The sequence below is a fragment of the Lates calcarifer genome, linkage group LG10 (assembly GCF_001640805.2).
Source record: "Lates calcarifer isolate ASB-BC8 linkage group LG10, TLL_Latcal_v3, whole genome shotgun sequence".
NCBI lineage: Eukaryota > Metazoa > Chordata > Actinopteri > Centropomidae > Lates > Lates calcarifer.
Genome location: NC_066842.1, coordinates 4,906,186 through 4,920,705, shown reverse-complemented (window position 1 = coordinate 4,920,705; position 14,520 = coordinate 4,906,186). Strand labels below are relative to the sequence as shown.

At 39.5% G+C, this 14,520-nt stretch overlaps 1 protein-coding gene across 1 annotated transcript; it reads right to left on the bottom strand.

The window, feature by feature from the left end:
- Window positions 1–3,397: 3,397 nt before the first annotated feature.
- On the bottom strand, window positions 3,398–14,510 carry alkbh3 (alkB homolog 3, alpha-ketoglutarate dependent dioxygenase). The gene is given in 11 exon segments (XM_018685703.2): window positions 3,398–4,951; window positions 4,953–5,027; window positions 8,672–8,770; window positions 9,499–9,708; window positions 9,835–9,923; window positions 11,690–11,793; window positions 12,925–12,972; window positions 13,122–13,156; window positions 13,283–13,392; window positions 13,546–13,634; window positions 14,400–14,510. Coding segments are annotated over 10 exon segments (897 nt in total). The 5' UTR covers window positions 13,622–13,634; window positions 14,400–14,510; the 3' UTR covers window positions 3,398–4,900.
- Window positions 14,511–14,520: the final 10 nt, after the last annotated feature.

The following is a 14,520-nucleotide window of genomic DNA, read 5'->3' as shown; positions in this document are numbered from 1 at the left end:
TGAGACTACTGAGGCTGGTGGCTGGAAATGGCCGGACAGGAACACTGCTGGTCTCAGGCCTAATTGGGTGTGACCCATACAGTGTCTCCAAGGGCTCAAGAGAGAGCTAAAAGGAGTTAGCAACAACCACAGCTCTGATGCAGCTCCCGTAAAGCCCAAATGTTTCCAGCTCTGCACAACAGGTGTCTGGATCTGGAATAAGCAAACAGCGGCTAACACAGGAATGACGAGCAGCTTGTTAGTGAGCTATGGTGTCACATGCCAACTTCCTTTCCGGGCAGACTGTAAAATGTCAACAATAACAAGACAGAGATGGGAAAGCCCTGCAGATACAGGAAGACAATGTCTAATTCTGAATATATAGTGGGAATTAAGTTGGCCAGATACATTAGAGAAATCATATTTTCTCTGTAATTTCAGTCAGACTGAGTTCATGTAGGAATTCTTCATTGAGGCACTCTGCAACTGCAGGATTTTTAAATGTGCTGTTTCACATTTGCCAGGTATAGTGCACTGATTGCAAGGATTTTTGTCCCTATCAAACCTTTACATTTACATACATGTGAAAGTAAGGCCAAAAATCCTGGAGTAATCCTTTAAGAATAGTTCACAATTTTGACTCTCATCTGTACTCAGCTGTAGGTTCAGTGAAAACTGCATTAAATTACTGAGCATTTAGGAACAATGGAGGCTGCAGGTGTATGGTAGGACATTATATTTTATACATTTTAAGGACCTGTAGTCCTTTTCTCCCTGTTCTGACTACACACAACCTGTAGTCAGTGAGCAGCTTCAAGATTGGCTCCAGGGCATTTCCAAAACACAAACACACCGGTTCCATTGTCTTGAACACGAGGCTCTGTCCCAAAACTAAATCACATGTTCAGCCTGGACCTGTTTCACATTCAGTGATGTGATGTTCTTGTCTGGTACAAATTGTCCCAATCTGTGCCTCTGGAGGCCCAACATCAAGGAGCCAGTAAAAGTTGGGCACAGCATGGTGCATTTCTCACCTGCACTGCACCAACAAAAGGCATAGGACCTATTACACAACCTGCTGCACTCACTGTGGGTCTTCCTCATTAACTCACTCCCCTCACACACATACACGTAGAGGGTTTTGCACAGGGAAAGTGTCTGCTGAACCCGTTACACAGTATGAGTCCACAAATCCCCTTATATATGCACAAAGATACATCCTGCATCCTGACTGTTCTGTCATGTGTTACCAGTGCTGTGAGTGTGGGGGCAAAGAAAACAACAGCTTTATGATTCTTATTGTCAGGCAGCTGCCAGTGGGGAGTTTGTGAAAAGATTATCGCTTTCATGTAAGACCAGGACCAGGAGTAAATATGGTAAGAGCCAGATGGGACAGTAAAAGAAGTTGTCATGGTTACAGAGGCTGCTGCACTAATGGAGAGGCACATGGAAAATTGAGTTAAGCAAAAGCTGCAGAGAGTTTAGAGTGTCTTGTCAGTGTCAAGTGGGGTTTAGACTGAACAGAACACCTTGGAGGCTAAATTCAAAACTAAATCCACTTAACTTTTGGTTAGTAAATCATACTGTATGAGCCATCACCCTAATAAACTACTCAACTTATTCTGGTGCCAGTTTATAGTCATCACTGCAACAGCAATTATTGGCCTTTTTTCAAGAGAAAATAAAATAATTCTGCTACTACCACTGCTCACATTGTCAATCAGTATATAGTGGCTGAGCCAAATATACGTCCCCCCTACCTACCACTCGTTCACTCATTACAGAGTTACTACTAATAATAATAACACTAATAATTTGCAAAGGGACCTTACTCAAACTAAAATAGGGTGACAGCTTGTTCTTTAAAAGGATGAAATAATGAAAGCAGTCTCCCAGGTGGCAACTGGTTTCAGGTCATTTCAGTACAGTATGTATGAGGGAACTTGCATATACATTTCAAAACATTTAAAGCATAAAGTTTTTCAAGTTTGAAAGCTTTGAGTTTTGAGGGATTTAAAGTTTATTGTGTTCAGAGTGTAGGTTGAGAAGTGAAAATTACCAGACTGGCCCCAAAATAAGCCAACCCAAAGACAACCCTTAAATATTGTCTTATACTAAGACAGCTATGGTACATCAGAATCAGTCTGTGCACTGAACTGCAGTTATTTTCTGTTCATCGAAGACGCTTCATCAGGGGGGTGATACTCTACTTCATGAGTGGCAAGATGATTATATCATCATGGAATAATCCTGAGTCTTTGATCCATTTGATTTTATCTGCCCTCCTTGGTTGTCATAAAGCTTTTCGCACCACTCTTGACTGTTAGAGCCCCAAGGAAACAGCCTTTACTGCAACTGCAGAACATTTTGTTCATCTGGCCATCTCATCTGAGGAACAGTGCCATGAAGCTGTTACACGAAGCTTCAATATCTAAACAATCTTCCGGTTGGCAACAAACAGCTGAGTCAGGTCTATCTATGTATTCACCAAGGGATTGTTTTGCTGTGATGAATCTTCAGATTGGAGCAATCAATACCACACAAACAACTATTAATAGACTACATAGAGAGTGACTGGTATGATTGGACTTGCACCAGCAAGTTGATGTTACATGGCCAGTGACCTACTGTCTAAAAATACTAACATATTAAATATCACCAGGAATCATCCAGAGGAGTGTCTTGACATTTGTTCAGATCTATGATCCCAGTTTCTCTGACAAAAATAAAAAGTGAAGCTTTACAGGGATCACATTACAGGGATTCTGGTGAAAAAAGAAGCTTATGCATATTGAGTCTGTATATTTCAGCTGTGTCTACTGAGACTGAAAAACTGCAGCAGGATAGTTTATCACACTGTTTAATAGCTTTACTGAATTTCAACCACCACCATGACTGACCCTTTAATATCATGCAAGAGTCTTCTAAGAGACAGAGAGAAGAGAGAAAGAGAGACGAGCGAGAGAGCGGTCATTATGTTAGTATATCAAATATTCCCTAAACTGCCAGTGAAATTATTTGCTAAATATCATCTGCATAGACAGAACACCAGAAACTATTAGGAGAGTGACACATATGAGGGTGTTTCCATCCACACTAGATAAATGACTTGGGATAGAAGCTGTTGTTTTTTAGTGAACTGTACAAATGAAGACAAGAAAAGTAAGTAAAGTCATTATAATGACCGGAGTCTGATTTTGGGATGCTTTGCCTTTAGTTTGGTCAGCACATGATCAGTTGGACTGAGGTGGTGACCAACTGTTATCCATAAAATAACCTTATCACATCTTTTGGGTATAATTACAACAACAATCACATAATCGCTCAGCTCTCAGGGCTCCTTGTGTGAACCTTCTCTCTGTTCACTATATTTTGCAAACAATACGCTCAGATTTCAGTATATTTTCATGACAAACGTCCTGTCACAACCTGGTATTTTATTTGAACTTTTTTGAATTTTGATGAAGTGCAGTGCTGCTAATAATTAACATTTGTATGTTATGTTTAATGGAAAAAAATCTGTTTTTGGAACATATGACACAATATTTCCACATTCCAACATTTTTTTTATTTCACAACAGCAATCAAGAACTCATGAATCTCTTTAGTGTTACAAAATAAACAGAATGTCCAATCATGTGGGCTGTTAAAGTAGTCTGCATCCCCCTTTGACACATGTACGTCCCCCAGTTTACTCAATTTCAGATATCAGATCATGTTGGAATAGGACACAAAAACTTTCTCTGCTAATATGCCAGTTACATGAGTACTGTTGTCCCACTTGTTACAACTGTGTCATGTCTGCATGTTTCCCTGACTGAAGCATGTGTGGATTTAGTACCTTAAATCTACTGGAAAATCAAAGTGCACTACACAGTACAGGCTGACTGGGTTGCTGATTTTGCTAATAGCTCCTCTAAGTGTCACCAACAAGTTTCCTGTTTATTAAAAACTTGAGATACTTCTTTGAGGGACTGGTCAAATCTTGTTCATTAACTAATCCTAGTCCAGATGGAACTGTTATTGGCTTGAGTGGCCACTTTACTTGTTCTTTCTCTTTTTATAGCAACTATGCTCTTTCCAAAAATCTGCCCAAGATAAACAAGACAGGAAATTGTTTACATTTTTAAGGCTCACAACAGTGGCCTGTGGTACAGTGAGGACTCAGGACTCTGTCTGTCGTAGTTTGACCAAAAAAACCAAACCAAAACAAAATAAAAAACTTAAATAGGAGTGTCTCACCATGGCAAATGTAAAGATACAGACATGCATTCTGTTTATACCACATCGTTGCCACCTGGGAGCCCTAATACAAACCAGACTTTTACTGCAAGCAACAAAAGTAGTGTGGCATTAAGTGCCATGCTCAGTGGCACCTCAGTGCTGGTTGCTGAGTTACACCCACACAAAAACCCAAAACATAATCAAATTATTGTCTGAAATGTGCTGTGCTGAATAGCTACATAAAGTAATATTCAGAGATGACATTTTGTCAAGCCTAAACACCCTTATTATCATCCATTCTTCTGCTCAGCTTCTCTGAAAACACTGATGTCTGATAATCACCACTGGTCACGACTGAGGTGTTATTATGCTTCGCTTATGCAACAGGTGAATTCAGGCAGAGCTGCAAATCTCCCTGTTTAAGCTGGAGGAAGCTGTAATTCATATTGCGGTCGGTAACTAAGTGGTGTGTTTACAATTCTTGGTTCAAACAGCTGAAACTGCTTGCAAGCTAACTGAGAAGGACGATGACGTTTGCCATGTTTGGCAAAATATCTCCATCGTCTATTAGCCTCAGCATGGCTCACACTCCAGCGACAGCTATCAGATCTAGAACTGACTGGATCAGTGTTTGAAACGCCTAACCACCGTCTGGACACAGTGTTTCCTGAGGCTTAAGTACCTGACTGAGGGGAGTTTACTGTTGTTTGGCAGTGAAGCGAAGCTTGGTCCCCGGCCTGTGGCCCTCCTGGCTCTGGATGGATAGTTCTGAAGGTCAAGTTGATGCGTGGACCTCTGTCGTGGTACTCTTTCGCTACTTGATGCTGGTGGAGACAAAGAGACAGATACAGTAAATTTTTATTCTATCAAATCAATTTTTCAAATATTTATATCCATGCTTTATATTAGTTATATGTATATATGTTATTATATGTATTCTCAAATGTCAGTATTTGCTGCATTTCTTTATATAATATACAGACTGTGACAAATTAACAGAAAAACCTGAAAAACGAGTGGAGAAACAGGATGACAACGGCCCCATCCACACAAGGCATCACTACGTATGTAAATGATGTGACTATGCTACAAACCAGTTAAACACCTATGTTAGACATGTTAGACTCTCCACCATCACTGTTGACATTTTACATGCAAAATGATTCACTGAAATATTAATTGGCAGATAATCTGGTCATTACTTTTCTTTACCAAAAAGATAAGGTTACCTGGGGTAAGTGCAGAACGTATTTAATTTAATTAACATTTATTATGAAGAGGTGTAGAAATGTTACATATAGATTTTATATACATACATATACATTATATTATACATACATACAAATATTCTAATCTATGTAGCAAAAGGATTATTTTATTTAATAGTCCCAGTGGCTTTGCTGTTGGACTGATACAGGCGTGCAATTGAGATTAGAAAAGAAAAAACATGAGACCTAAAGGAAAGATCAGTTTTGTCAGGAGTTTCCAAAACACAACGGTATTTTTGTTTTGCAGCTGACCTCTGCACTCCCTTTAAAGGTCAGCCAGAAAATGTGACAACACACAACAAACACCATTTTCTGACCATTTGACAAGTGGGGTAAAAGTCAAATGTGTCCCCCTTTGCAAAAACAGTGCTAAGAATATTTTTTAGAATATCACAATTTTTTTTCAGCTCAACTCATTTATGCCTTCAGCACACGAGCAGAACTGCCTTGTTTTTTCATGTGTGCATCTTGTGCCCTTAAAACACACACACACACTCCTCCATCACCTTCATCTCAGAAGGAGGTGAAAGGTTTGCTTATCCATGACGGTGTGAAAAGAAATAGTCCGGAACAAGCAGAAATAACCCTGTATCCTTTTTCAAACAAATGAAGTACTTTAGCAGGATTGACAGGTTTAGTTAAATATTTAGCTCTCTCTTCCAAACCTCTCTGCCTGAGAGGTTTGGGGTGGGGGGTTGTTAGGCAGACTTTGACTGCAGTGACAGAGAGAGAATTGATGGTGGTGTGATCTTCTTTCTCTGGCAAGATCTTTAAAGGAGAGATGAAACCTTTGTTAAGATACTCAGGGAGGTGTCGCCATAAAACACCTGTGACCTTCTCCTTTTTTTCCCATGTAAACTTAAACCTCTGTAATCCTCACTCTCTTTACACCCCCTCCTTTTAATTTTCACTTTTTAGTGTGACCAGCTAGATGTCTTAAACACAAGAGTGCTAGTGCAGTATATAAATATAATTCTACTTTCCTGGCTCTGGAAAAGAGATCGCATGGCAGCATCTGTACTGCTTCAGCATCCACATTTGCCACCTTCACATGTCTTTTATGGGACCAGTTACTTTTCGGGTGTTTTATTTGAGGTTTTGATATCCATAAGAGGATATATTTGTGGTTTTAAGAACCAAAAAGTATAGTTTTACATCTCCCCTTCATGCTTCTCACAGCACATTTTGAGAGCATTTTGCGTCGGTCTCTGAGCCTCTCTTCTGATTGGCTGACACAGGTGTCTGTAATAGGTTGTAGCCTACTGTAGCTTAGTAAAACAAAGTCCTGATGGCTCGTTTAAAGGAACAGTTTCTGAATCCAAGCTGTGTGCATTTCTCTGCACTTAAATCCACTGACGAAACAGCTCATTCTGTGCAATATTATTTCAAACTGTTTAATATCTGTATTCAGTTCAATCTGTTTCTATGTATATAGTCCTGTGTATATTGTTCTTTTGTTTATATCTTTATAATTTTTTTATATAATATATAATCTTACTAGTATTTATGCCATTTTCTATTTTTTACAAGCCCTGCTGCTGCTGTAACAACGTCAATTTCCTCACTGTGGGGGTAATAAAGATCATCTTATCTTATCTTATTGAGCATTTTGATACTCTCACAGTAAGTATATATCACCTAGACCTGCTTTATAATCAAAAAAGAAAAGGAAATCTGACATTCTACAGTATGGGACCTTCAAAATTATGAAATAAATGAGCCAGGTCAGTAAAATATATCCCTTTAGTACATATAGCTTAGTGCTTATGTTGCAGAAAATGTAATTGCCACATTACTCATTCAAATCTTCACAAAGCAAACCTCCTCTTTTTTCGTCCAAATGCTCATGAGTGCTTATATTCATTCATGTGGCACCTGATGTGCAAATGATTTGTAAACTCCTCCCAATGACAATTTTCAATTTTCTAGGAGGAGGAGTTTGGTTATGAATAACTGCTCTAATCCACATTCTGCTATATCACTGATTTTATCTACACCTAAGTGTCTGATGTGTTCTGTTCCCACTTTTTAAACTTTTCTCACCATCCTCCCTTCACCCTCAGTTGTCTATATTACATACTTAAATTGATGTTTCTGTCCTCTCCTGCACAGCTGTTCTGTATCCATGTTTCTTTTTTTTACTGTTCAAACAAAGCTAAAAATGGTAAAACTAAATTGTATGACCTATTTCAGACAGAAGTGAAGTGTTAATCTATTCTTTTAAAGGCTGAAAACATTTAGTCATCAGTTAAATTCAATCTGTTGTAATATAACATATTCTCACAGTTGAGTGTGACCCAGTTCTTTTGAACAGAAGACTTTCCATCCTGTTTCATGCACTCATATAAACCCAGTCGCTGTCCTTGATTGTAAAACAAATGACTCTCATTATGCTGAAGCGCTGCTCTTCTCTCCAGGCCACTTCATCCATACTCACTACCCATCAACACAGGTCTATTCTCTCACATGTGTTTCAGCCAGAACCACTTGTACAGCCACACACTCATAAATGCAGACAGGTCAGTCTTCACCTGACCTCACCCGGCTGAGGCAAATGAGGTTTTTTGGTGCATGACTATTTACTGTAAATGTCCAGGGTTAAATGAGGTAACTGTTTGTGTCAAAGTTAGTTAAGGACAATGTAGAGCAAAGTCTACTCTGGTAAGAGTCCCAATGAAAGAAAGTATTACAAATGGATATTGTGTTACATGGTTAATAATAAGAGACAAGCCACAAGAACCTTGAAGTATTAATACATGAATTTAATTGTACTACTCTGTATTGTTTGTTGATGGAATACAGCCGTGATTCAACTTATAACAATGCAGCTGATTACAGCCTTTACATGAGTGTCTATACATGTGGTGTGAGGTAGATAAATCATGTGATGCACAGGATGCAGGTTTGTTTGGTATAAACAGAATAAGCCCTAAGAAGTTTGTGCAAGTGTTAACAGTAACATAAAACACAAGAAACAAGTCATACTAGCATTGCTCACGCTGTTTGTTTGACAAGTCTGGTAAGTAAGGTGTGACCACAGCAACCAAAATGTCGCAACAAATACGTTTCCAAAAGAAAAAATGCAGCATCTTTATAACCGTATTTAGTATTTTATCCATCCTTGTGTCCAGTGGCTGATGTTTTCATGAATGGCCATTTTCCCTGCATGTGACCCTTGCACTTTGATTGGTGGAGCCTACCTGCCAATCGTCCTGCGTGGCTCCTTCCATTAGCAGAAGTGTCCCGTGACTCAGAGGAACCCGAATCCGCTCCACGTAAGTGTAGTCACCGTTCTCCTCCTAACACATAAACACACAAAGGAAAAGCACAATGTGTAATTGTCTCACACACGCACACTTGGCACAATGTAGTGTTACATGTCATGTTGAAGGCACATTCTGTTACCTGTAAATCGTAATGACAGTACAACTCATCATGACTAATGACGCCTGCCTCCTAAGAAGTGTGTACTTTAACACTTCGAATAACAGACAACTATTAAACACAGGCCTCTAAATACTCTGCTGAGTCTAAACACACTTTTCTCTGTGTCCAGTTTTTCCTACCTCACCATGGCTGCTTTTCTGCGCTCCACTACGCTCACCCTCCACTTTTTATTAAGATTTGCACAGCAGCTCTGTTTTATTAAGTAGCGTGCGGTGGAAACAAGAAACAGCGTCCTTGACTGTGAGCCAAATACTACAACCAAACTAACTCAAGAAAAGCAACAAAAGGTCAAACACAGTGTCTGCAGGTTTTAGAAGGCCAAATCAAATACTTTATGAGACCACTTTAATGAACACTGGGACCTGGATTTAAGATGATGAAACTAGACTTTTTCAAAATGAACAATGCACGTGTTCTGTGACTGTAGAGTGCAAACATAGTATAAAAAAGTTACACCAAGACTTTAAGAGTTCAAAGGCATAATATAGTATTTAAACAGCACATATGTTATACTGCATTGTCGTTAACAACAAATGGACATGCAGGAAAAAACTATTTCCATGCTCTACCATCATCTCACCGGTGGAGGCTGCTTTCGGAGGCTGAAGACTCTGGTGTCCCCCAGACTGAGGGAAGCGATGGTGGGTTTGTCACCCAAAGACGCCTCATCGTCACTGTGCCAGCCGATGCTGTCATGGCCGTCCCGATACAGGTTACACAGCAGGGAGTTGAATTTGCATCCGGTCGCCTGCTCCACTGCCTCGCGAAGGGTTAACAGCAATGGATGCCACTACGAGAAAAAATGTAAAGAATATAAGGATTAAAGAAACAGACACTGTAAAATCAATGTGTGGAGGCTGCAGTGTAAACACATTTTCCTTTGAGTCTTGTTGCAGTTATACGGAGTCCATCTAACCTGTGAGTTGGCAGCCATGGTGGAGCGGGCGTACGTATAGGGCAACTCTCCATACCAGCAGGTGAGCCTGGGCTCCTCGTATGCCTCACCTGGACCAAAACACAACCACACACACACTTTAAATGAGAGTGCACTGAGAACATTTTGTAACAGCTTCAGGTTCACAAAATTAAAAGCTAATTTCTCATGAATCTCTCTTTTCTTTCTATTCAGTGCATCAGTGTTAAATAAATAACTTTGCCCAGGTAAAATAAAGTCAAAAGTTTAATAAGTAAACAAAACTGATCAAGCATCCAGCAAATAATTTCTATACTTTAACACTTTTCAATACTCAGTGTTACAGGTGCATTTCGGTTAGTATTCAAAATTTATGGCCTCAGTATTGATGGCTCCAAATTAATATGGTGGTGATTTGATGGTTGATTAAACAGACCAATAAAGTGCTTCTGCATGTTGCAGCCATTTAAAGTGATACTCCACCTAAAATCATTTTCCTCAAGTAGCATACACTCAACCCCTCCAGGCTTCAAACGCACCGTTTTTTTCCTTTACAAAGAGCAGTGGCTGTGGATAGTTTTCATGATGGAATAAAAGCGCACAGATCCATCTCTACATTGCATTAGTAACTGGGTCAAGGCAATTTCAACTTCAAAAGAGGATGGATTGAGTCGGTTTTTGCAGCTACCTCTTTTCTGCTGAGCGTAACTAGAAGTAAGGCAGAAAGCTGGCACCGTTTTTTTCATAATGTATTCCTTTCCTGTGTTAACGCACATGTAAAATCATTATCGGCTTTTTCACAAAAAATCTATTTCTAGCAGAAGATAAGGTAAACATCTAAATCTAATTTCTCTGTGTCTGTCCTCCTCTGTGGGTCTTGGTGTATCGCTCTTTCTCTGGGAGCAACCGGATCTTTCCAAGAACCAATTATCTGCCATTAGTGTATTTGGCTGGCCCTCTGGTACGAGAACATGGTGGAACCAAAACAAACCACTTGAGCAGGCATCACTTTTTATGGCACTGAATTATTCAGGGCCTCTGGAACTAATATTTATAAATATGTGTGGTCATTTATCAACTCTCAAATGCTTTACTTTTTCCATAAAAAGATGCTATCAGGGGAGAAAGATTAACAAAACCTTAACCCATTCACAGGGTTCAGAATAGGGTCCTGAGCAATGGTCGGAAAAACTGAGTCAGGCAAGTTTTAAAACAAGTAAGTATAAACGACAGGAGAAGTGACTGGTGAAAGGGTAACATCTGTTTTCCACTGCTTCCTCTTTAATCCAAGCGTCACATGGATTTTGTTGACAAAGTCTGAGGAGTGAAGGACAGAGGATTACACAAGTTGTCTCTATGGTGTTTAGAAATCATCATGTCTTCATCGTGCTGTTTGTGTACTACGGAGCTATCACAGTATAATACACAAGATGGAAGAGGGGTGGACAAGAGCCAGCTGAGAGAAAGGCTGATTCTGTGTCAGTGAGGCTGCATCTCAACAGACTTGCTGTATAAAGTCTGTCTGGGGTACACTGTGTGCGCTATTCTTTCCTTTTAAAGGAAAATGCCAACTGTTTTGCAAAACTAAGCCTTGGCACAACTCAACGGCAAAGAGAGTGGCAGCAGTTTCAGTTTTTGGTTAAGATTAGCAGAGGTGTGCACTCTCTGAGTAATTCTCATTTTTATATGTACAGTAAAATAACTTAAACATGAGGAGAAGAAAAAGTCTGGAAGAGACAGAAACCCAGCAGCAAAACAGCTGCAGTGGGGAACCCCTTTTCACCCTTCACCTTACATCACAGGTTCACATCTCACCCCTTCCATACTGCTTCTTAATTCTTAAGCCTCTGGTACGTACCCTGTCTGTAGTTGGTCTTCTGGGACCAGGGAAGCTCTGCTAACAGCTTACTGAACATCCAGTCAGCCTCCTCTGGGGGAAGAAACCCAGGCAGCAGCTGCAGTCTGGACAGATGGAAGACAAAACACACAGACACAGACTAAGCACTCATTAAAGTAATATGGAAGTGCACAGTATGTAGCTCATATATTTATTGTTTGTACAGGACAGTTCAAAGTGGGGCAGCCTTATGGCCTAAGGGTTTAGGGCGCCAATCTTTAATCCCTGGTTCAAGTCTGGATATGGACCTTTTCCTGTCATCTATACCATCGACTCTCTAATAAAAAGGAATAAAATTCACCCAAAATAATAAAAAGGACAGTCAAGAATATGCAAGCAGGGAACTAACCACTTATTTGATCAGTCAAAGTTCCAGTAATACTGAATTCAAAAGTTCAACATCACCTTTTAGTATAATAACAGCATACTGTTTGCTTAAACTGGCAAAATAACAATCCAAACTGAAATTTACCAGAACTTAGCAGATGGCTGGTGTTCGAGTTCCTTGGTGCTTAAATGTTGCACATGACCTAAGGCTAGTAGCTTTCCAAGTAAGACTCTCATGTAGAGTAGAACAGAAAGGTGAGTTTCACGTACTGGAAAAACTAGCAAAAGAACAATGCAGCTATTTTCAAGAAATGAGGATTATGTCCCTTGTTAAAGGGCAGTTTGGCACAGACAGCGACCTCCACAAATTCAAACTGAAATATCAAACTTTTTCAGTTCATTTTTTTCTCTTATTTGACTTTGTTCCATAGCACTTCTCTCATACATGATAAATTTAGGGTCACAGTCACAGAATCACACACAAAGTCACATAATATTGACTGTAAGATTCCTATAGCTCAAACTCTGTATTATATTCATGATAAAAGTCTGATCTAAATGCCTATAAAGTAAAGTGAAATTCTGGTTGTTATTTTAAAGACCACTTTGACATATGCACAGCACATATTACTACATTTTCAATATATTTAAAAACAAGGCTCATATCTTAAGTGGAGCTGCATAAGATACTACTTGTGGGATTACTGCCATCTAGTGGTTTTAAAACTCTATCACAGATTTGTCATCAGCTATAAATCTGCTCGCTTGGTACCATCCCATTATTGCTCATTCTCCTCTTTTCTACTTGTTTTTTTTTCCGGCTACACTTCCCTCTGAGTGAGATGCCCTCTCTTTTAGACTGTACTCACCTGGACACTCCTGATGGCCCATGGCTGATCTCATGACCACCTGCCTGTCTGCCGAGAGAAAAATTATGGATTACTCATCCCGTGCACAGTAGATAAGACAAGAGCCCATAAACAACAGAAACTAATTTAAAAACAATGGTACAAGAAATAAAACCCTGAAGAAGTCTATCCAGTGAAGACAGAAATGTGCAACTTACTCTATCACCTTCTCTGGTGGAACATCTCTAACTGGCTGTGATGAAGAAAAGACAGAAAACAGAAGGAATGAGTATTTCATTAAAATGCATTTCAATTTCAAGTTGTGAAAGACTTATTTTCCCCAAATCAAGTGGTTACTCCCCCCCCGTTAACTGTTTACCTTAGCAGGCTGATGAAACTCAAATGTTTTAGGTGTCTTTTGTGGTCCACATCCCCAAGAACCAGGAGCAGAGCTGGCATTTTTGGGTTGACAGTTGTTTGGAACTGCACCTGTTTGAATAACATGAATAAAGACATATATGAGGCAGGTTAATGGGACTGAAATGTGTTTTACATGTTTCCAGACACTAACAAAAACAAATAATGATCAAATTCAGTGAGGAGTACTACTAATAAAACAGTGTACACTGAGCCTTAGATTACCTGTTGGCCTTGTGTGTTTCGGCAGTTGTTTGGCCCAGGAGCCCTGGACTCTGGCACGCTGACGCTTGTCCGACATCACCTTACATCTGCTGGGTGAGAAACACAGAGCAGATTTTCATTAACGTGGAAACAACTTCTCCACATGCCAAAAGAAATACAGTTGATCACGTCTGACAGATTTCTCCTAAGAAACAGACACACTTACTATTTGTAAAAGCAAAGGGCCTCCAGAGCGAATGTGAGACTAGTGCAATGTGCCTTTAGTACTTTTATCTCATTATGTTTACATTTGTGAATGTGGCTTTAAAATTATAACATATGCACTAGTGTCTGTTTTAAAATGGCATTTGTTGGTAGTAGGTGGTAGTTTGTAGTTTACCAGAAATAAATCTGTGTTTTTTGTTTTTGTTTTTTTATTCTGTGATGAAATATTAACCATTGAGGTACTGACAGCGGCGTTTCAATGCCAGGCTTACAGACCCTTTCTTTGAATGTTTTTTGTATGCTATCAACCTGCCAGGGACTGCAGATGAAGACTTTGCTGTTTGGCTAAATCAGACACATTTACACGACGGACCCAAGTACTGGTTTTAATTTATGTGAATTCTCCCTTCTTAAATAATTATAAATACATACACATTCTTCAGTGACTTACTAATTTCTAAAACTATCACAGAGTAGCTATTTCAGCTGGTGAAACCTGACTGAAAAACCTTGGTTAAGATGCTAATTCGTTCCTATGCTAACTTAGCTAAACCTACTCAAAGTTAGTTTAATAAAAACTTTTTTAAAAGGTGAGAATTTAAAGCAAATGTTCAGCTGACTAATGTTGAACCAAATCTTTATTCACTTACCGAAACGGCTGCTAAAACACAACAAACACAGCTTTCATGAAGGAGACGCGTTAGAGCTAATCTGGGACGCCTGCTGTTTGACAGCCATGGAAGGTGTGTTTCACCAAAATAAATCCTACCC